The sequence below is a fragment of the Staurois parvus genome, unplaced genomic scaffold (assembly GCF_062004578.1).
Source record: "Staurois parvus isolate SC_StPar_1 unplaced genomic scaffold, SC_StPar_1.0 ptg000562l, whole genome shotgun sequence".
In the NCBI taxonomy this organism is placed as follows: domain Eukaryota; kingdom Metazoa; phylum Chordata; class Amphibia; order Anura; family Ranidae; genus Staurois; species Staurois parvus.
The window spans coordinates 4,125,519-4,150,267 of NW_028318358.1; the positions used below are offsets into that span (position 1 = coordinate 4,125,519).

At 43.4% G+C, this 24,749-nt stretch overlaps 1 protein-coding gene across 1 annotated transcript in view; it reads left to right on the forward strand.

The window, feature by feature from the left end:
- LOC149450771 (gametocyte-specific factor 1-like) overlaps nt 1–24,749 on the forward strand; it is a 138,982-nt gene that overhangs the window by 82,711 nt on the left and 31,522 nt on the right. The window contains exon 7 of the mRNA XM_089691403.1: nt 21,886–21,943. Within this exon, the coding sequence (XP_089547529.1) occupies nt 21,886–21,943 (58 nt within the window). The remainder of the gene's footprint in view (nt 1–21,885; nt 21,944–24,749) is intronic.

The following is a 24,749-nucleotide window of genomic DNA, read 5'->3' on the forward strand; positions in this document are numbered from 1 at the left end:
AGTAACAGAGGAGCTTTTGAAGGAAAAGTGGAATATTCTGCAATGGCCCAGTCAATCAACTGATCTCAACCCAGTTGAGCATGAATTTCACTTGATGAAGGCAAAACTAAAGGCAGAATGACCCATAAACAAAGAATAACTGAAGACCGTAGCAGTTAGAGCCTGGCAAAGCATCAGAAAAGTGTAAACAGTCTTTGGTAATGTCCATAGGTTCCAGACTTCAGACATTCCCAGTAAAGGATTCTCAACAAAATATTAAAAATGAATATTTTATTTATGATATTAATTTGTCCAGTTACATTTTAGCCCCTGAAAATGGAGGGGCTGTGTATAAAAATGGTTACAGTTCCTAAAATTTGTACTTGATGGTTTTATTCAACCCCTTAAATTAAAGCTGAATGTCTGCACTGGGATTTTTTTTGTTTTGTTTTTTTTAGCATGGAATAAGGTAATGTAGCTAATGACTGATACCAAAACGTATTTTGTATTTGCAGCACAGAAAGTAGATGGAAGTTCTACAAAAGATGTGGTTGCAAATTTGTCTGAAGTGCGCTCTACACCAACCACCGGTACATCCTTATTGGTGACTCCTGTGCCTAAGCAGAAGGCTGCTGTGGGTGCAAGCTCTGTCGGTAGACAGGCAAGGCCAAAAAGACGCCCTGTTAGGAGAGCATCCACTCTCAATATGGTGAGACTACTTGACGTGTCAACAATGTTGCAAAACACAGAGGCCAACCAGAGTGAAGATATTTCCTTTGCTTGAGGGTGTAATAAAACAGGTCCTCTCATATTACTATGTTGAAATGCATATTGGGGGCCATGCAGTATATTGCTTCCTTCATCCCCCATACTCCACCATCTGCCACACCTGATACTGTGGGGGTTTGTTTGTTTTTTGTCTTGGTGCCCCCCCCCCCCCCCATTTACACCTGCATCATCCCCACTATCCAGTCCTCCACAACCAACCCCCTCCATTTTCTGGCCAACAAACTGATCAACATCATTATTTTGATCTCTCACCATTCCCACCGCCTCTCCACCCAATACCTTAACTATCCCCATCTATTCCTTATCCTACCCCTGACCCCCAACATCTACATTAGAACCCCATGCAATTCAGCACCACCATACCCCAACAATCCAGCAATTCCGGTTCTCCCACTCACAGTATTACTACCACATTTCCCTTTTCCTTCCACCATCACCACACCATCGACCCCCTTATAACTAAATGCAAGGGTATGATCCCTCCTTGTGATTTGTTTTTTGTCTCATTTGCAACTTCGCGATATGCCTGATTTGCAGAACTTGTGATTTTTTTTATTTATTTATTTATTTTTTTTGCCCAATGCTGAGGGCTTTTGCATTACCTACTTTAGTAAACAAATGTATTTCTAGCATTAAAATTGTTGTATACCTGTCTACTAGAGACACATTTTGCATATCTGTATTTAAATATTCCTTTTTGTGACTTTAAAAAAATATTACATGTCTGAAGAAATAAACTCTTATGATACAATTGATACTATATATATGTGTGTGTATTCTATTGTTTGCAGTTATGGGGTTATAGAAGAACATGCTTTGGCTCTTAACCGCTTCCTGACCACCCTATAGCAGATATACCGCTACAGGGCCTCGGGTGTGCAAAATCACGTGTATATATACGTGATTTTGTGTTTCCGGATAGAGGGGCGCGCGCAACCCACCCATGGCGCCATTTGTGGTCGCAGCTGTCAATCGCTGGGTCCCAGCCGGTGATTCCCTGCCGACACCCGGTGATTACTTAGCATCTCCCGATGGAGAGGAGCACTGCTTTGTTTACTAACAGTCCTCCTCCCTGTCAGCTTGGGCACACTGCTCTGGATGGCTGTGTCATTACAGTAAAATCCACATACACCACTCCCTATGTAATACACTCCCTGCACACAACCCTTTGATCGCCCCTCATGTTAACCCCTTCCTGCCCAGTCCCATTAGTACGGTGTCTGTGCTTTTTTTTTTTTTATTTTAGCACTGATCACTGTATTAGTGTCACTGGGGATGTCAGTGACACCAAGTCAGTTCCCACCCCAGTGTCAGACTGCCTGCCGCAGTCCCGCTATACGGTGAAGGAAATGAGTATTTGATCCCCTGCTGATTTTGAATGTTTGCCCACTCACAAAGAAATGATCAGTCTAAAAATCGAATGGTAGGTGTATTGTAACACAGACAATAGCAACAAAAAATTCTAAAGAAATGCATGTCTAACAAATTATGCACTCATTTTCATGTTCATGAGGGAAATAAGTATTTGATCCCCTTCACAAAACATGACTTAGTACTTGGTGGCAAATCCCTTGTTGGCAATCACAGAGGTCAGATGTTTCCTGTAGTTGGCCACCAGGTTTGCACACATCTCAGGAGGGATTTTGGCCCACTCCTCTTAGCAGATCCTCTCCAGGTCATTAAGGTTTGGTGGCTGACGTTTGGCAACTCGAACTTTCAGCTCCCTCCATAGATTTTTCAATTGGATTAAGGTCTGGAGACTGGCTAGGCCACTCCAGGATCTTAATGTGCTTCTTCTTGAGCCACTCCTTTGTTGCCTTGGCCATGTGTTTTGGGTCATTGTCATGCTAAAACACACATCCACGGCCCATTTTCAGTGCCCTCGCTGAGGGAAGAAGGTTCTCACCCAAGATATGATGGTACATTGCCCCTCCATTGTCCCTTTGATGCAGCGCAGTTGTCCTGGCCCCTTAGCAGAAAAACCCCTCCAATGCAGAATGTTTCCACCACCATGTTTGACAGTTAGGATGTTGTTCTTGGGATCATAGGCAGCATTCCTCCTCCTAACACGGCGAGCTAATGCCAAAGAGCTCGATTTTGGTCTCATCGGAGCACAACAGTCCTCTGCATCATTCAGATGTTCAGTGTTGAACTTCAGACAGGCCTGGATATGTGCTTTCTTGAGCAGAGGAACCTTGTGGGCACTGCTGGATTTCAATCCTTGTTGGCATAGTGTGTTGCCAATTGTTTTCTTGGTGACCGTGGTCCCTGCTGCTTGGAGATCATTGACAAGATCCTCCCGTGTAGTTCTGGGATGATTCCTCACTGTTCTCATTATCATTGACACTCCACGAAGTGAGATCTTACATGGTGGACCAGACCTTGGGAGACTGACAGTTGTTTTGTGTTTCTTCCATTTGCGAATGATTGCACCAACTGTTGTCACCTTCTCACCAAGCTGCTTGGCGATAATTTGGTAGCCCAGTCCAGCCTTGTGTAGGTCCACAATCGTGTCCCTGACATCTTTGGACAGCTCTATGGTCTTTGCCATGGTGGAGAGTTTGGAATCTGATTGTTTCATTGCTCCCGTGTACAGGTGTCTTTTATACAGGTAACAAAATGAGATTAGCAGCACTCCCTTTTAGAGACTGATTCTAATCTGAGCTTGTTACCTGTGTGAAAGACACCTGGTAGCCAGAATCCTGCTGAATGATAGGGGATCAAATACTTATTTCCCTCATGAACATGCTAATCAGTGCATAATTTGTTAGTTACGCATATCTTTAGATTTTTTTATTATTTTGTCAGTGTTATAATAGACCTACCATTCGATTATTAGACTGATAATTTCTTTGTGAGTAGGCAAACATTCAAAATCAGCAGGAGATTTCCTTCACTGTAAGTCGCTGATTGCCGCTATTACTAGTAAAAAAATCCAGTATCTATACCGCCATTTGTCAACGCTATAACTTTCATGTAAACCAATTAATTTGCACGTATTGGGATTTTTTTTTTTTAGCAAAGACATAGCAGAATACATTTTGGCCTAAATTTATGAAGAAATTAGATTTTTTTTTTTTTTTTTACTGGATGTGTAATAAAACGTCAAAAATATTATTTTTTTTTTCTCAATTTTTTTTTTATAGCGCAAAAAATAAAAACCGCACAGGCAATCAAATACCACCAAAAGAAAGCTCAATTTGTGGGAAAAAAAGGACGTAAATCTCATTTGGATGCAGTATTGCATGACCACGCAATTGTCAGGTAAAATAACGCAGCGCCGTCACGCAAAAAAAAAATGGCCTGGTCATGAAGGGGGGTAAATCCTCAGGAGGGCAAGTGATTAAAATGCCAAAATTTTAGTATATAAAAATTACGTTATTAGGTCCCATGCAGACGGGAATGCAAACGTAGGAGTCCCAAGTGTGTTTGCAGCTAATTTCTTAATGCACATGGAAGCATGTAAATGCTTTCTTATGGATGAATGCACAATCGAGATCTTGAGCAGTATCTAGGTGTGTTCAGTCTAGCTGCATTTACACAAAATATAATTTTTTTGTGTCCTGTGACCATTTAGCTTGGTTTTTAGAGACTAAACTCAAAGAGCATCTAAATGCAAAATCTGGGAAGTATATTAGTTATTAGCAGATAACTACTCCTGTACTAAACACAGGTGATCCATGTACATGGGGACTTCAGCCCAGTAACTCGTCAAAACTGAAGAAAAATAGGGAGCTTAGTGGTCAATAACTGCAAGAGACAATGTCACCTTGCAATTGTGCTATTAATCACTTGCCCTCCAGAGGATTTACCCCCCTCCCTGACCAGACCATTTTTTGTGATACGGCACTGTGTTAATCTAACTGACAATTGTGCGGTCATGCAACGCTGCATTCAAATGAAATTTGTCTTTTTTTTTTTTTTTTTTCCCCAGCAAATAGAGCTTTCTTTCGGTAGTATTTCATCGACTCTGCATTTATTTAAATTTTTTTGCGCTATAAACAAAAACAGACCGACAATTTTGGGGGGAAAAAGACTATATTTTTGACTTTTCTATTAAACTTGTCCAGTAAAAAAATTAAATCAAATTTCATCATAAATTCAGGCCAAAATGTATTCTGGTACGTCTTTGCTAACAAAAAAAAAATCCTAATGTGTGAATTCATTGGTTTACGTGAAAGTTATAGCGTTTTCAAATGGCAGTTTATATACTGGAATTTTAAAAAAATATCTAAAGGAAACGAGCGCTAGATCTGTGTAGTGGAGCAGCTAGCAAAAAAAGGTAAAACCTCAGAAAACCTCTTGGGATAACATATACATATAAAACAAACATGCAGCGCTCCTATCAATGATATAAAACAAATAAATGAAGACCTATGTATATAACTCCAAAATTGACATATAGGCTTATATGTGTGTAAAATTGTGTATAACGCACACAACTATGAGTCACCATGCATAGATAAGTTCATGAACTTAATTTCCAAAACTGAAACGTGAAGATGAGCGAGTCTATATGCAGCAAGCGAACAATATTCGTGACATCAATGGTGAAGGAATGAGAATATTATGCACTAACCAGATAGCGCTATATAAAACGCATGTAGATGATGAGATCATCTAGGTGTGAGCATCTGGACCCAGGTGTTCTGACTAGTGGCAGCATCTATCACAGCATTTCAACAGGGTTTCCAAATAGCAGAGCTCTGATTGTAGACCACCAAAGCAGCTTTCTTTGAGAACGTGCATGGCACGAAACATGTCAGAGAGCTGCCCTCAGTGACTTTCTTTCCACATGGACCTCTTCTGTCTGGCCAATCTGGCCTTTTTGCATATCATGTGAGTTGTATTTTTACCATTTCTTTGCATTTGAATAAAGCAATGCTGCACTTAGATATTTTTGCCCTTTGGCTCGTTTTTGCTTGAGCCAATTTTCCCTAAGGAAATCATCGGATATTCTCCTGAGACCTTTCTCCCTCTGGTGGTCGGTGAACACATCATACGCCTGGGGATTCCTGGTCTGACAAGATCCTGGTTGCTGGCTCCCTCTGGTGGTCTACAATCAGCGCTCTGCTATTTGGAAACCCTGATGAAATGCTGTGATAGATGCTGCCACTAGTCAGAACACCTGGGTCCAGATGCTCACACCTAGATGATCTCATCATCTACATGCGTTTTATATAGCGCTATCTGGTTAGTGCATATTATTCTCATTCCTTCACCATTGATGTCACGAATATTGTTCGCTTGCTGCATATAGACTCACTCATCTTCACGTTTCAGTTTTGGAAATTAAGTTCATGAACTTATCTATGCATGGTGACTCACAGTTGTGTGCGTTATACACAATTTTGCACACATATAAGCCTATATGTCAATACTGGAATTTTAATTTATTTTTTTTAACTAGTGATGGCGGTGATCAGTGACTTATAGCGGGACTGCGGCGGGCATTCTGACACTGAGAGGAACTGACATCCCCAGTGACACCAATAACAGCGATCAGTGCTAATAAAAAGCTCTGACACTGTACAAATGGCACTGGGCAGGAAGGGGTTAACATTTAGGGCACTCATAGGGTTAACTGTGTGCAGTGTGTGCGCTTTACACTGTAAGCACACTGCTTTGTATGGCTCTGCATAGCAGAGCCATACAAAGTAGCGGACGGGAGAGATCTTTGGTTTTTATATGCAGTTTTCCCCTGTCTGTAATACTGGCCGATCGCCAGGTGATGGCGGGGAATCGCCGGCCAGAACACTGTGATTGACAGCCAAGACCATGTGCCCCCTACCCGGGACTGCAAAATTACGTGTGTGTGTATGTATATGTGTGTGTGTGTATATGTGTATGTATGTGTGTATATATATTTATGTGTGTGTATGTGATTGTGCACACCTGCACGCCCTGTAGCAGTATTTCTGCTATAGGGCGGCACAGAAGCGGTTAAATAAGATGCTGCCTCTGTTGCATGTGCATGGTGAGTGTGTCAAACAACAATCCTATAAATATGAGGATAAGCATAGGAACTCTCCTTTTCACAGACATCTGTATGACTTAAAAACTTTTACTCATGTTCATTTAGCTAATTTGGAATGACCTAGAACTGGCTTCTTCTCTTGGCAATCACTGGTTGGTTTCAGTATCTTCTGCTCTTCCTCTTCTCCACCTTTTCTTTTATCAATAGCGTGGCAGTAGCTGTAACTGCTGCCAAAAAAATCTAGCGTAGCAAACATGACCGGTCAGATAGTACAACTAAACACTGCAACACAGAACAAACAGGAAGCAGATACGGGGAAGACAACAGTCAATTATGTTACAGCAGACATTGCTTGTCATTGGCCAAAATAAAACACATGATGCATGAAAACCCATCAAAATGTGCTAAATAATGCAGAACGTGTGAATTGGGACTTATTGTTAATTGGGAAACACTGTACCACCTTAGCAGTATACAGGTGAAACTCAAAAAATTAGAATATCGTGCAAAAGTTCCTTTATTTCAGTAATGCAACTTAAAAGGTGAAACTAATATATGAGATACTCATTACATGCAAAGCAAGATAGTTCAAGCCGTGATTTGTCATAATTGTGATGATTATGGCTTAGAGCTCATGAAAACCCCAAATCCACAATCTCAGAAAATTAGAATATTGTGAAAAGGTGCAATATTCTAGGCTCAAAGTGTCCCACTCTAATCATCTAATTAAGCCATAACACCTGCAAAGGATTTCTGAGCCTTTAAATGGTCTCTGTCTGGTTCAGTAGGAATCACAATCATGGGAAAGACTGCTGACCTGACCGTTGTGCAGAAAACCATCATTGACACCCTCCATAAGGAGGGAAAGTGTCAAAAGGTAATTGCAAAAGAAGTTGGATGTTCCCAAAGTGCTGTATCAAAGCACATTAATAGAAAGTTGTGTGGAAGAAAAAGGTGCACAAGCAGCAGGGATGCCCGAAGCCTTGAGAGGCTTGTCTGGAAAAGGCCAAAGTGTTGGGGACTTTCACAAGGAGTGGACTGAGGCTGGAGTCAGTGCATCAAGAACCACCACACACAGACAGATCCTGGACATGGGCTTCAAATGTCGTATTCCTCTTGTCAAGCCGCTCCTGAACAACAAGCAATGTCAGAAACGCCTTACCTGGGCTAAAGAAAAACAGACCTGGTCTGTTGCTCAGTGGTCTAAAGTTCTCTTTTCTGATGAGAGCAACTTTTGCATCTCATTTGGAAACCAAGGACCCAGAGTATGGAGGAAGAATGGAGAGGCACACACTGCAAGTTGCTTGAAGTCCACTGTGAAGTTTCCACAGTCTGTGTTGATTTGGGGAACCATGTCAACTGCTGGTGTTGGTCCACTGTGCTTCATTAAGTCCAGGGTCAACGCAGTCGTCTACCAGGAGATTTTGGAGCCCTTCATGCTTCCTTCCGCAGACGAGCTTTATGGGGATGCTGACTTCATTTTCCAGCAGGACTTGGCACCTGCTCACACTGCCAAAAGCACCAAAACCTGGTTCAATGACTGTGGGATTACTGTGCTTGATTGGCCAGCAAACTCGCCTGACCTGACACCCATAGAGAATCTATGGGGCATTGCCAAGAGAAAAATGAGATATGAGACCGAACAATGCAGAAGAGCTGAAGGCCGCTATTGAAGCATCCTGGTCTTCCATAACACCTCAGCAGTGCCACAGGCTGATAGCATCCATGCCACGTTGCATTGAGGCAGTAATTGCTGCAAAAGGGGCCAAAACCAAGTACTGAGTACATATGCATGCTTATAATTTTCAGAGGTCCGATATTGTTCTATGTACAATCCTTGTATTATTGATTGCATGTAATTTTCTAATTTTCTGAGATTGTGGATTTGGGGTTTTCATGAGCTGTAAGCCATAATCATCACAATTATGACAAATCACGGCTTGAACTATCTTGCTTTGCATGTAATGAGTCTATCTCATATATTAGTTTCACCTTTCAAGTTGCATTACTGAAATAAATGAACTTTTGCACGATACTCTAATTTTTTGAGTTTCACCTGTATATCCTTAAGAGAATAAACTTGCTTTAGGTTTTTTAACAAAATGTAATATGCCGGAAAGTCTCTCGTTTGGAATCTTAACCCTATTGCTGCCAAAGCCATTTTTGTGTGGGTTTTTTTTTTTTTTTTTTTTGCACATGCATTAACAAAATTAATTTTGGATTCTGAAGATTAGTTAAAACCTTGTATATGTGTGTATGTATATATTACAGTACACAGGCCTGATATGCTTAGACTCTGAGTTATAGGTTGGTACGTTCAGAGGCTTAGACACTGGCAGAGCTTTTGAAGACCTGCCCTACCCCACTTCGGTAGTCCTCAGTTTTTTTTGGTGATGTCCTAAGGTGGTGGACCTATTCTCCCTTACAGAAAAATCACTCTTAACTTATCCAGTTTATTATTTTACTTTAAGATCTTCAATGAACTCTTCACTGTCTTCTATTACAACTATAAAAGAAGTGCATCTGGATTGCTGCAACTTCAGTAAAATCTTTGAAGCTGAATCTGGGCCCCACAGTGTGGGGACAGCCTGCAATGTTGCTTCGGGGACACTATCCTGCTTGAGTATTCACTCTAGTACTTGGTTTGCAGTAAGCCACAGGGTACTATACAGCTATAGGGATCTGGTTCATCCTTCTGGAACCCATACCTTGAAGACCCCTTCAGGGCATGGGGTTTGCCCACCATGACAGGTAAAAATGGACCAGCAACATGGACAGGTAATACAGGGTCACCTTGTTTATTGGATTGTTGCTGCTACTTGCTTTACATTTACAAGTATTTTAAATAGTGATGTTTTATACGTTTAAAAAATGTATTCGATAAAATGTAGTATTGTATACAGTACTGTGCAAAAGTCTTAGGCAGGTTTGAAAAAAGCTGTAAATTAGGAATGCTTTCAGAAATGTTCAGAAGTGTTCATAGTTTACCAGATAATACAAAATGTAAATGTAAAAAAGAGAAATTCAAATCAGTATTTGGTGTGATCACCTTTTGCCTTCAAATCAGAATCCATTTTTCTAGGTACACTTGCACACTGTTTTTTTATGGAATTTGGCAGAAAGGTTGCTCTAGACATCTTGGAGAACTAACCACAGATCTGTGGATGTAGGCTCTCTCAAATCTTTCTCTCTCCATGTAATCCCAGACAAACTATCACTTCCAGGACTCTGTTCTTTACACTGAAGATACTTCTTAATGGTATTGGCCGCATGCTTGGAGTTTGTCCTGCTGCAGAATAAATTTAGGGTTAATCAAACACCACCCTGATGCTATGGCATGATGGACAAGTATCTGCCTGTATCTCTCTCCGCAGTGAGAACACCTTTGATCCTGACCAGATCTCCAACCCAATTTGCAGAAATGTAGCCCCAAACTTGCAAGGAACCTCCACCGTGCTTTACTATTGCCTGCAGACACTCATTGTACAGCTCTCCAGCCCTTTGCAAACTGTCTTTTGCTACAGCCAGATATTTGAAATGTCGACTCGTCAGTCCAGAGCACCTGCTGCCATTTTTCTGCGCCCCAGTTCCTATGTTTTCGTGCATAGGACATGAAAGCAAGAATAAGCAACTAAACTAGGTCTGTCTCTACTGGAGGCAGAAAGGAATCCTCTTGGGGATCCCGATATTGAGGGGAATGAAAAGGCGGTGTTAGAGGAGGCCACAAAAGATTTTTCACACCCAGGCTCATGTACAACTGATGTTAAGACTGTCATGCAATGTTTGCCAATGTCTATATGCTCATGTGCTAAAGCCTTGGCATTGTTGCACTTGACTCCTCCATCTCACCATTTGGGCAAATCCACACTATCCTGGCAATGAACTGCAGAGCAACCGGAGCAATTCAGGACACCACACGGCTTCCCCCCCCCCCCTCCCCTTTTTTTTTATCCTGCAAGAACTTTATTTGAAGTGTGTAAAATGTACGCTTCACTGCAGTGTCAGACAGAGTGCTGTGCTGCCCACCATTGCCCTGCGATTATGGCTGGTGCACTGTGATAAAATGCAGTATGTCTGAAACGCAGCTTAGTGCTGCAATAAAATGCAATACGAGTTGTTTCTTGTGTGTTCCTGTCTGTCACCGCATATTTTGTGAATTGGCACTAAGAGATCTGCCAAGTCTTAAAATACATTCCCTGTTCATGAAAAGATAGATGTTGGTATATGCCTTTTAAGCAATTCCATTCCTCTTTATTACATCACTCCCTGTGTATGGGTACAAAGAGCTCTGGTTACCATGTGGTTTTGATAAAAGACCACAAAATGTGTTTCTATGGTAACCATGAAGCCTCTTCATGCAGTGGTTGTGGCTCTTTCCCGGCTCTCTGGCAGTTCTGTCACTTCCGGTGCGCAGGTCCATGGCCTGCTGTTGTATTACCATCATATACAAGCTCTGCTGGAACTTCCTTGATTATTACATCTATTGGATTATACCAACTGTCTGCTTGGCATTCTTCAGACTCCATGGATTGATATTATTATTATACAGTATTTATATAGCGCCAGAAGGTTTGCTCAGCGCTGTACATTATATGCAACATCTTTTACGTTTTTGCCACCACTTCACATGTTTAACAAGCTCTCTAATACAATTTATCCAATTTTATTTATGGCGGATATCATGCAATGTCTGTCTATTTTAAGTTTTTAATAAACTCTTCTATGTGGACATACTGTACATGGTTTTGTATATGGATTCCTAAGGAAACACATATATTACACTATAGCACCATCTTGTGGTCACTTTGTATAGTGCTCTAGCCTGTTTTTTTTTTTTTTTTTTTTTTTTTTTTAACCTTTTCCTATCCTATTGGTGGAAGACTTGGAATGCAAAATCCACCAAGTCTTACCACAAAGCCCTCTTCACAGTAAAAGGGTGTCCCCACGCCTAAAATTGGTTGGGGGGAGACATCTGTTACAGATTGCCTTGCTTTGGGTCCCAGACCAACATGTTAACTTGGTTTCAATGGATACAAAAATAGTTTCAAACTCTACCCCCTCACCGCTTTTATATTTTTTTTTCTTAAACCAACTAAAAGCTGCTCAAGGACAATCACATTTGCCGAATGCTCTGAACCCCTTTTCCCCAAGGGAAATGCACAGATTTATTACCAACTCTCATGCACCACCATGGACAGTCCTGGAGGGGTCCTACCATCCTCTGGGGTCCTGAGCAAATCGAGCTTACCACGCAGGCCATTTTGGGACTCCATTGATTTGGAACTGCATGTGTCCTGGCCAGCTGCAGTATAGACTCTATTGACAGTGTCTGAGAATGCTTGCACAGGAGGGGGGTGGGGCAAGTCTATGTGGCTGTTCTTCAGGTGGGCAGAAACGGGGACCATGCTATTTAACCACTTGCCTACTGGGCACTTATACCCACTTCTGCCCAGGCCAATTTTCAGCTTTCAGCTCTGTCCCACTTTGAATGACAATTGCTCGGTCGTGCAACACTGTACCCATATGAAATATTTATAATTTTTTCACACAAATAGAGCTTTCTTTTGGTGGTATTTAATTGCCACTGGGTGTCTTATTTTTTGTGCTATAAACAATTTAAAGAGCTAAAAAATTTGAAGAAAGTTTTTCTTTGTTTCTATTATAAAATTATACAAGGAGGTATTTTTTCCCCTTCATTGATGTGCGTTGATGAGACTGCACTGATAGGCGGCACTGATGGGCAATGATAGGAGGCACTGCTGGGCACAGGTGGATGGCACTGATCATCAGTGCCGATCACTTCTCTGGCAATTGCCAGTTATCGGCAGTATCCTCTCATCAAAATCTAATTTCTCTATTCCTCTTCTCCTCCCCAAAGCTTGTACATGCTACCCTCACTTCTATCATGTCCCTACTACTCTCATCACCTCCTTCTAATACTTATCCCACCTTCTGACCCAAACACCAGGACAGGGAGGCATGAGGGGTTATCTCCCCTAATCATGGTCCTCCAGTATCTCATCCCCACACCAGGCACCCTCCCTCCTCCTGTAATCTTCTCTGTCCATTACATTTTTGTCTCCCACTCCCTTAATCTACTTGCAGTTTTAGAAACCTGGCTTCAAGTGTCAGATTCTGCCTCTCCTGCAGCCCTCTCCCATAAAGGCCCTCCTCTTGGACTCACCCAGACTCTGGTCGAAAAGGAGGTGGAGTTGGTTTGCTTTTATCCTACTGAGCACCTTTCAAGTCCTTCCTACCCATGCTTCTCTTCTTTCCAGACTCACTGTATTTGTATGTTTTCACCTATTTCTCTGAGGATTTCAGTCATCTAGCGGCCTCCTGGACCAGTGTCACTTTTTCTTGATGACTTCTCTGCCTGGCTACCCTACTTTCACTCCTCTGAAATGCCCACTGTCATTCTTGGTGATTTTAACATCCCCATTAATGTTAACAGCTCAGCTACGTCCCAACATTTCAACTTAACCTCATCTTTTGCCCAAACACAATGGACACAGTCCTCCACTGATTCTGATGGGAATCCCCCTAGATCAGTGATGGCGAACCTTTTTGAGCCCGAGTGCCCAAACTGCAACCCAAAACCAACTTATTTCTTTCAAAGTGCCAACACTGCAATGAAACCTGAATATCGAGCTTTTGGTTTAGAAAAAACAACTCGTACAGTAGTGCAAACTAATTAACAGTACAGGGATGACCAGAGACTGCGGACACAGTACAGGGATGACCAGAGACTGCGGACACAGTACAGGGATGACCAGAGACTGCGGACACAGTACAGGGATGACCAGAGACTGCGGACACAGTACAGGGATGACCAGAGACTGCGGACACAGTACAGGGATGACCAGAGACTGCGGACACAGTACAGGGATGACCAGACACTGCGGACACAGTACAGGGATGACCAGAGACTGCGGACACAGTACAGGGATGACCAGAGACTGCGGACACAGTACAGGGATGACCAGAGACTGCGGACACAGTACAGGGATGACCAGAGACTGCGGACACAGTACAGGGATGACCAGAGACTGCGGACACAGTACAGGGATGACCAGAGACTGCGGACACAGTACAGGGATGACCAGAGACTGCGGACACAGTACAGGGATGACCAGAGACTGCGGACACAGTACAGGGATGACCAGAGACTGCGGACACAGTACAGGGATGACCAGAGACTGCGGACACAGTACAGGGATGACCAGAGACTGCGGACACAGTACAGGGATGACCAGAGACTGCGGACACAGTACAGGGATGACCAGAGACTGCGGACACAGTACAGGGATGACCAGAGACTGCGGACACAGTACAGGGATGACCAGAGACTGCGGACACAGTACAGGGATGACCAGAGACTGCGGACACAGTACAGGAGATGACCAGAGACTGCGGACACAGTACAGGGATGACCAGAGACTGCGGACAGTACAGGGATGACCAGAGAATGCGGAAAGTACAGGAGATGACCAGAGACTGCGGACAGTACAGGGATGACCAGAGACTGCAGACATAGTACAGGGATGACCAGTGACTGCGGACAGTACAGGGATGACCAGTGACTGCGGACAGTACAGGGATGACCAGAGACTGCGGACACAGTACAGGAGATGACCAGAGACTGCGGACACAGTACAGGGATGACCAGAGACTGCGGACACAGTACAGGAGATGACCAGAGACTGCGGACACAGTACAGGAGATGACCAGAGACTGCGGACACAGTACAGGAGATGACCAGAGACTGCGGACACAGTACAGGGATGACCAGAGACTGCGGACAGCACAGGGATGACCAGAGACTGCGGACAGCACAGGGATGACCAGAGACTGCGGACAGCACAGGGATGACCAGAGACTGCGGACAGCACAGGGATGACCAGAGACTGCGGACAGCACAGGGATGACCAGAGACTGCGGACAGCACAGGGATGACCAGAGACTGCGGACAGCACAGGGATGACCAGAGACTGCGGACAGTACAGAGATGACTGCTGACCTTTGGGGAGGGAGGGGGAGTGGGTACCTGAATTTGACAGGTACCCGCTCTTACTTCCGCAGAGTTTTTTTTTAATCTTACCTGTTCCTTTATCCAGCCGCGCGCTGTCTTCCCGGCTTCTGTAGTGTGGGTGCTCGTCGGACAGCCGGATGCCCAGTGCGCATGCGCGAGAAGCGCTGCGCTTTGTGATTGGTCCGGCGGCTTCTGGGATCTGTCATGTGTCCCAGGTACCGCCTTACCATTCACAAAGAGCACTGCTTCTTGTGCATGCGCACTTGGGACCCGGCTGTCACGCACACTACAGCCGGGAAGACAGCGCGCCGCTGGATTCTCCTGGCGTGCCCACAGATAAGGCTCGGCGTGCCGGCTGTGGCACGCGTGCCATGGGTTCGCCATCACTGCCCTAGATCAAAGGTGTCAAACTCCATTTCATTGCGGGCTGTATCAGCATTATGATTGCCCTCAATGGGTCGGTAGTATCTGTAAGACTAGATGTCCAGAGCACCCCCATCCCCATTTCATCAGATGTCAAGAATCCCACACCCTCCCTAACATCACCGTGCACCCCTTTTGGGGACAGAACTGGAAAGCAGAAAGTGCAGGGTCTGGAGGAGGACCAGAGGAGGAGTGGATTCAGTTACCAGAGTCTGCTGAATGCTGAGACCAGGGGAGGCAGGGATAAAGGGGTAGCTACAGCTGCACTGATGGGTGCAGGATTTGGCAGAGGAGTTCTATTCTCCCTGCTGCCGACTGCTGAGACAAGGTGGGGGCAGAGACGAGGTACCTGCAGGAGAGGTGGAAGGGCCACATGAAATGGCCTGGAGGGCCTGGTTCAGCCTGCGGGCCTTGTGCTTTTGACACCTGTGCCCTAGATCTTGTTTTCTCCCATCGTTGCACTCCCTACAACTTCACCAACACCCCCTTTCCTTTGTCTAATCACAACCTTATCATGTTCAGTGTCCTTGTCTTCAACCACCTATCCCTCCAAGCAGCAAACAATTACTCACAGAAACCTTGACCACTTTAATCCCTCTTTTCTACTCTGCAACTCACCACCTCTGACAGAATTTCTCTCCAGTCTTTCCCTTACCTGGCCACTTCTATCTTCAACAGTTCACTTTCATCCACACTGGACTCACTTGCTCCTCTAACTACACAAAGTATCAGGCCCCGACCATTACAACTTGGGAGACTGACAACACCAGAAATCTTGAGAGACATAACCATGCACTGGAGAGATTGTGGCGCAAACCCAAATCCCAGCAAGCATTCACTCTAAAGAAATCTACCTGCTTAAAATACAATTCCTCCCTCCATGCTGCCAAACAAGCCTACTTTGTCACTCTTATTAATACCTTGTCATCCAGTCTTCTCTACCTCTCTTTCAACTCTTTCTCCACCACTACCCCCATCCAGCAGCTCACTTACTGCTCATGAGATTGCCAGTCATTTCAAAAACAAGATTGATGCAATTTATGGGGGCATCTCCACTCACAGATATTTCTCACTTCGCATACACTCTACAAAACCATCCTTAGCACTTTCCTCTTTTGACTCTTCTATTACCAAAGAGGTCACGAGCGTTTTCTCAGAAGCTCGCCTTACCACCTGTCCCCTGGATCCTGTTCCCTCACAATTACTACGGTCACCCTCTTTTTCTATCCTATGCTCCCTCACTCAGATCTTCTATCTCTCCCTTTCTATTGGCACCTTCCCCTCCCTTCTAAAATATGCGCTGATCACCCCCATACTTAAAAGCTCTCACTGGACCCTACCAACTTGAAAAACTTAATACCCATCTCCTTGCTCCCGTTTACCTCTAAATTCGTAGAACACTTAGTCTACAATAGTCTGAGCTCCTACCTCACTGACAACAACCTTCTTGATCCATTACAGTCTGGCTTTCGCTTATTACACTCCACTGAAACTGCCCTACTAAAACTCACTAATGATTTACTAACTGCTAAAACCAATGGCCATCACTCCATACTCTTACTACTAGACTTCTCTTTTGATACTTTTGAACATCCCCTCTTCAAAAAACTCTACTCTCTTGGCCTTTGAGACTCTGCTCTCTCCTGGTTCTCCTACCTATCACAGCGCTCCTTCAGTGTTACCTATAATTCTGTCTCCTTCTCTCCACTTCCTCTTACTGTAGGGTTCCTCCAAGGTTCTGTTCTCATACCCCTGCTCTCCATCTATCTACACATCCTCCCTTTGTCACTTGATAAACTCTCATAGCTTCAAGTACCATCTGTATGCTGATGACACACAAATTTTATCTACTCACCTCACTCTTTCAGTCTCTTCTCACATTGCTGATATGTCAGTAAGTTAGCATGGATGTCATACCACTTCCTACTGAGCTCATAATATTTCCTCCAGCCCGTGCCCTCTTCCCTGACTTTTCCATAAAATCAATACAGCCATCGGTCCCTCCCCTCATACTAGGGTTCTAGGTGTAATCCTGGACTCTGACCTGTTCTTTCAGCCCCAAATCCAATCACTGTCCAAATCTTGTAGACTTCACCTCCGTAACGTCTCCAAAATACGCTCCTTTTTGACCATTGTAACCACTAAGCAACTCATACACTCCCTTGTTATCTCTCGCCTTGACTATTGTAACTCCCTCCTCATTGGCCTACCTAATCACAGGTTATTCCCTCTTCAGTCTATCACGAATGCTGCTGCCATACTCATCCACCTCACCAACTGTTTCGTGTCTGCCATCCCTCTCTGCCAATCCCTCCACTGGCTTCCCATTGCCCAACAAATAAAATTCAAAACATTAACAACATATAAAGCCATTTACAACTCTGCCCCAAACTACATGACCAATCTTGTCTTCAGATATCACCAAAACCGTCCTCGCCACTCCTCACAAGACCTCCAGTTCTCTAGCTCCCTTGTCTCCTAGCATGCTCATCTTCAAAACTTCTCCAGAGCCTCTCCCGTCCTCTGGAACTCTCTACCCAACCTGTCCAACTATCTTTTACTCTGTCCACTTTAAGGCGATCCCCGAAAACCTATCTTTTCAGGGAAGCCTATTCTGGCATCAGCTAATAACCAAATGTTTGATTTCTCCCATTAGTTCACCCCCCACAGTTACTACCTTTTTGTTCCACCAGCCCCTCCCTATTAGATTGTAAGCTCCCAGAAACAGGGCCCTTCTAACCCTCTTGTATTGAACTGTTGTTGCTGTATTGTCTCCCTTTATATTCTAAAGCACTGAGCAAAACTTTTGGCGCTGTAGAAGTCCTGTATAATAATGTGTGGACATGCCTGGAACTGGACCCACAGGAGGCTTCCCAACTTAAGATGGTCATTGTCAGTATGGATTCCATTAAAAAGCACAAGCCATGAAAAACCTTTCCTTTCCCCTCTCTAGTGGAAGATGTACTTCATGGTGACTGGCAACATCCTGAAAAAGCATATTCTCCACCACCCATGCAAGAAAAGTTATTTTGACGCAAGCCTTGGACACACAAACTGGCTGAGCTTAGTTCCAAGCTTTCTACACAATCACTTGTTCAAGTGGGCGTACATCTGTCAGCCTTTTCGGCCGCATGGGTTCAGGACATTCTAGACCTTTAACTTTAGTCTGTTGTCACCTAGTGCTACAAAATGTCAGTTTCTCTGCCCCTTCTCTGATTCTCGACTTCAAACCTACCTCATCTCTGCAACATGCATGGGCTCTTCAGATTGGCCACAGTTGGCTTCTGTCCTTGGGTGTCGTACTTATTCACAGTCCAAAAACCGAATGGAGATGTGCATCCCATCTTTGACCACATATGATCTAGCAGGTCGGTCATTTTCTGTCCATTAAGGAGATTTCCTAGCTTCACTGGACATCAAAGATGACTATTTGCACATCTCCGTTTCATCAAAGTCTTCTGTGATTGACCCTGGGTGATCAACATTTTCAATTTGTGGTGCTTTCATTGCCATTGTACGCAAAGGTCTAGGCTCAGGTCTACTTACCTTATTTCATTCTCAGAGTATTCTTATTGTGAGATACCTGGATGATCTTCTTTTGAGCCTGTTCTGCCCCTATTGTATCCCGCAATGTTCAGCGGGCAGCTCAAGCCTTTTGGTTGGATACGCAATCTCCAAAAATCTGCATTGACTTTTAACATCTCTTGGATTATCTAGACCTCTTCTTGGACATGTCCTGTTCTTGAGGTTTTTCTCCCACCAGCAAAAATTCAGTCATGATGAGATCTCAAGTACAGATTCTACTCTCACCGTCAACCCTCAGTGTGGTTTTGCAAGAGTGTCCTGGATCTGTTGGTGGCTTCCTTCAAGGCAGTACCAGTTTTTCCAGATCACAACACCTCAGAATTCTGTATGGGACAAGGAATCTTTTTCTCTGGATCACCCCATGCACCTGTGGGTGGAGGCCAGGCACACTTTAGCGTGATTGGTACACAATTCAGCAATGGAATTAGGAAAGTATTTTTTCCTATTGTATGAGTCCCATTGCCTTCTGGTGATACTTATGGCCCCAAACTGGCAAGAACACAGACATACAACTTCCAGGGGATGTTCCATGACTGTTAAGAGACTATCCAGATCTACTGTCTCAAAATTCAGTTTTCCCTCTTGTTTCTTCTTTGTTTTGATGTCCTGTCTAAGTCCATGTCCTAAGGGATAGAGATCTGCCTGACTTGGTTATCCCTAACAAGTCTTTAACCCCTTGGTGCCGAGCGTGCTCAAATTAGTGGCCCCATTGGATTGGGCTTTTTTCCTTGGGGCTACAAATTTGCGTACCTGTCTTTGACAGGACTGGGTTGTCAATGAGAGCCCCAGGTCTCGTTCGAACGATCGGGACCCGGAGCTTCCGATTCCGGGTCACAAGTTCGCAGTGAAATCCTCTGGATATCACAGTGATCAGTCACTCTGAAGCCCGCCCCCCTTGTTTTCGCTCTCTGAATGGAGGAGAGAGATGCATTGTATCTCTCTGCCTTTTCAGAGACAAAGTGTTTGAAATAAATAAAAATGATTAAAATAAAAATAATACATAGATCAAGGTTTGATCTAGGTCAGTGCCAGGGTTAGTGTGTGGGTCAAGGGTCAGTATTTAAAATTTTTTTTTTTTTTTTTTTGGTCAGGATTTTTTTTTAATTTTTAAATTTTAGTATCTGTGTCAGTGGCAGGATTAAAAAAAAAACCAAAACAATGTGCACCATTTCTGGGCCGTACTCCGGGTATATACAACAACTAACATACACATGTGGTATCCCTGCGATCGTCAGAAGAAGAAATTATTTTGGGTTGTTCTTTGGTGGTTGGTTATGGTAGAAGCAAGAAATATAAAATGGTAGTTTTTTTTTTTTTTTTCTTTTTTGTTGGATACACAAAGTTCTATGTACAGGTTTGCCAAGACATGTCAAAGTTGCAAAATTGTGCTTGGGCTTTAAGATTTGTTTTACCCTTAGGTGTGAAGGGGTTAAAGTAGAACAACCATATTGGCAAAACTTTTTTTTTTTTCTTTTTTTTTTTTTTTTTTCATTTTGGATAGAGTAAGGGGGAGGTGGGTTATAACACTTGTGAGTTCCATTGGGGAGATTTCTCTTCACTTCCTGTCCCATAACTAAAACAGGAAGTGAGAAAATTCCTGCAAATTAAGAAAATTCCGTGGAGGTCCTCACCAGAACTGGCGTCCCCATTGGAAAATATCCTTTTCTGGGACAACCCAAAATTAGGGGTTCTCTTTTTTCCTTTCAGTTATGATAACGGTAAACAGGACAAACACAGAGAGTGATTCTCCCTAAAGGGAACACAGCAATAAAAATCTAATCTAGGGTTTTATAATCCCTGTCTGCTCTGTCCAAAACTAAAAAAGTTTTGCCTTTAGTTGGACTTTAAGTGCCAGAAAATCTATTTGTCTATCACCAAACCTAAGTTATTTTGCTTGGTGTGAACAGCGGATCATTAATCCTCGCCACTTTGTGAGACATAGTCTGGCTTTTCTTCAATTGGGGCTGAATTGGCAGTTGACCATGGGTGTGATCAGGGGCCAAATATCTGCTTTGGCTAGCCTTTTTTTCAATAACCATTAGAATCGCATTGTGTGAAGGCCTTCACACAGGGGGTAGCTCATATTCTCTCCAGACATTCTCTGGTAGTACCTGTGGGACTTGAATTTGATATTTTTTGCTTCCCAATCTCCTCTGTTTTCAACCCATTAGGAATATATCCTTATCTGACCTTACTTGTTGGTTTTTCGGACCTGTGCCAGCAAGGGTGTAGGAGCTTGCGTGCTTTATCTTGTAACGATTTTCTTGGTAGTTAACAAGAACAAGATCGTCCTATGGCCAAAGGTATTGTTTTTACCTAAGGTGGTGTCATCTTTTCACCTCAATCAAGATATAATGCATCCATTTTTTGTCCTTCTTTAAAAATACTCTTGGGAGATGGCACTCCACTCTCTGGATGTGATGCGAGCTGCGAGTCTACATCATGGCCTCACTGAGACAATTTGATTCCCTCGTGCTTCCAGATGGATCTCACAGGCTTTCAGCATTTTCTTCCACCATTGCTAGGTGGATTCCTTTTATTTGTAGTTCGGGCATACTCTGCAAAGGATAGTGTTCTTCCCTTTCTGGTGAAGGCCCGTTCTATGTATATTGGCTCATTTTCTGTGGCTGTTTTATACCTTCCACTTGGTATTTCTTTGAGACGTCCCTGTCATCCCAGAAACTGCCTGTGTCCTGTATTAGATGAACAGCAAAATGGAATTTTTGACTTAACTGTAAAATCTACTTCATGGAGTACATTATAGGGCACAGGCCACCTTCCTCTCTGTGACTCTTGATTGCTTGCTACAGAACTGAGAATTCATAGGAGCAGGATGAGTTATATGGGGGTTCTCAGTTTTTTCGTATTTATTTTTTTTTCTTCAGTGTTCAATTAGTTGAAGGTACTTGCCTATAACCCAGTCGTCTCTGACTCTGCCTGTGTCCTGTACTGTATTTCAAGAAGGGGATTTTACAGGTAAGTCAAAAATCCAATTTTTTTTAAATTGTCTGTTTTACTGTTGCAGGTTTTCCCTTGCTTTATTAACAGGCTCCTGTGTGGCATTTGTTCACTTGTAGTAATGACCATAATCTTTTTGCAGAGTTGCAGAGCAGTAAGTCTCCATTCATGTGGGGGACTCCTTCCTATCCTGTGCCAAGGTAAGTGTCAGCAGACCTTAATGCATGAACTTTATTATTCTATATCATAAGGGTAATGGAAAATGGTCTGTTTCAGCAGCACCTCTGCTGCTGAAAATAGTTGATCTTAGTTGATCAGAGTATATGCTCTTATGATTCTTACTGAGCTTAAAGCAAACCTTTTCTAAGAAAAATATGGGAGCTGTCTTTGTTAATACTTTGGCTTCACACCTTTTTAGCTGACTGAACGGAATAAATGCATAGGCCAGGAGAGTCAGGCCCGTTCCCATAGCTGTGATTCCAAGTCACACTGCAGTCGTTGCAAAACACGCCACATGTGTTTGGGTGCCATTCATTATTAATTGCAATTTAAGTGCAGTTTTGTTGCAATTATTGCATGGCAATCCACATTGCGCAAAGCTTGTCTCCCAAAAGAAGCTGCTGCTCCTTTTTTGGGCAACAAGCTTCACACTGTGCTGATTGCTGTGTGACAATTGCGGCAACACCGCACCTCATTTGAAGTGCCATTTAAAATGAATGAAACCCAAAAGCTTGTGGCAACTTTTGCCACATTTGCAGTATAATTTGGAATAGAGGGAATTTTGCCTGCAATCCTAAATCGCCAGATGTGACTGGGGCCTTTAAAGTAAAGTCAAAAAGAGTAATTTTGACCTACCTGTTAATTCCATATATGGGCCATATATGGGAGTACAATACAATATACAGGCAAGTTATTCATAGACCATGATTTAAAGGCTTCTTATCTTCAGGTGATTGGACACTGACAAAGCTTTGGAGGACACGCCTCCCCCTATAACTACTCCTATCTGTGAAGCCAAGAAAAGGAAAGGAAAAGTGGCCTGTCTTCTACACTGTACTCCAAGATACGGACTTTACAGGGATGTCAAAATTCCTCTCTTCTTAATTGTGCAGAACAAGGGCAAAGTATTCATAGACCCTGTGACATCACCATCAATGAATTAGAAGGTTGGGCAACAATTAGGCAAACAGAACTGTACCAACAAGAATAAGGGTCAATAGACTCAACTTCAGAAAGCTCCTGATAGAACCGTGTGGCCAAAAGCTGCATTCACAGAAGATTGTGCATGTTAGGACTTTGAGAAACTAAACAGTGGACTAGGTGCAGCAATGCCCAGGAATCTCCCACAAATCTGGTGAAGGGGTGTTTGAAAGTGCAGGATAGAATAAGCTGCAGCAATCAGATTTCTTATCTATCAAGAGGTGGTGGATGTGGAAGCACTGTTTTTGAAAACAGGACAAACAGGAAATCCATTTTCTGATCCACGCTGTAGCTTTGAGGGAGATTCTAATGGCTTTGACTATGTCCAGACAGTGAAGAGACCTAGCTTTTGGAGCAATGAAGGAGCTTTAAAGAGGAGCTTCAGCCAGGTTACAAAAAAATTAAGTTAGCAGCTGACTTTTATTAAACAAGCATTCAACTGTCTAGGGGTCCAGCACCATCCTCACTGGCCGATTCTTGGCCAGTCTTTGGGTCCCAGCTGACTTCCTATTGCACATGCACAAGCCGCGCTCTGCTTTGTGAAGGGTCCCACCTTTTTCAGGGACCTGCAATGTGTTCCAGCAGGCTGAGGGCAAAGAGGGGAGTGGACTAGCTGATCCAAGTATAAGTGGAAGAGGTTACTTTTCTAAATTACCCCCCCCAAAAAATATATATTTTCCATATATGGTAGAGGAGGAAGAACATAATTTCCCCGTTTGGGTGAAGTTCAGCTTTACCGTGGAAAACTGATAACACCTTTGGAAGAAAGGATGGTCATGGGCATAAGACAGTATTGCTCCTTACAGAAGAGGGCCAGTAAGGCTGCTTTGCATTAGAGGACATCTAAAGGAATGTCCCTGATGGGTTCAAAGGGTGGTTTCTGCAGGGCATTGAACCATGTTGAGATCCCATGAAAGCGCAGAATGCTGTAATGGGGGCTTAATGTGAAATAAAGAAACACAGCGCCTCTAAGTGTGTACTGTGAAGGTATTTAATAGAAAGACAAGTAGTAACTCACATTTTAGGATTTTAAAAACAGGCTCATGGGTAAGAGGGTGAGACATCTATAGCCAGATGTTGTGTGACTGATCTAGAGAGGAGATCGATTGAGTCCGCCAGCAGGTGGTGCTTTGCATGTGCAAAATGGATGTTAAGGCTGGTGGAATCTCCAAGGTGTCTGCCAGAAGATGGTGCTGTGCATATGAAGCATAGATGGTAAAGCCTGGCAGAGTCTCCAAGATGTCCGGGATCAACACGTGTGGCGTCTGACATCATCAAAATGCAACATGTTTCTGAGCATGTGCAGGATGAGAGGAGTCCAGGCACGCTCTTTCATCAGGCAGGGAGGAGCTGGGGGTGAAGGAGCCTTATGAACTGGATGGACTTTTGTCTTTTTTCAGCCAGATGTAATTCACAAAAAGAACATTGGGGAACTGTAGAATGTACAGAGAAGGGCAACCAAAACTGATAAGAGGCATGGAGGAGCTCAGCTATGAGGAAAGAATTAGAGGAACTGAATTTCTCTTGAGAAGATGAAATTAAGGGGGATATGATCAACATGTATAAATACATCAATGGTTCACATAGTGAACTCTGTGTAGAGTTATTCACCCTGAGGTCATCACAGAGGCCAAGGGGGCACTCTTTACGTCTGGAGGAAAATAAATTTAATCTCAAGACATGGAAAGGTTTCTTCACAGTAAGAGCTGTGAAAATGTGGAATAGACTCTCTCAAAAGTTGGTTCTGGCCAGCTCAGTGGATTGCTTTTAAAAAAAAAAAAAAAAGCCTGGATTCTTTCTTGGATA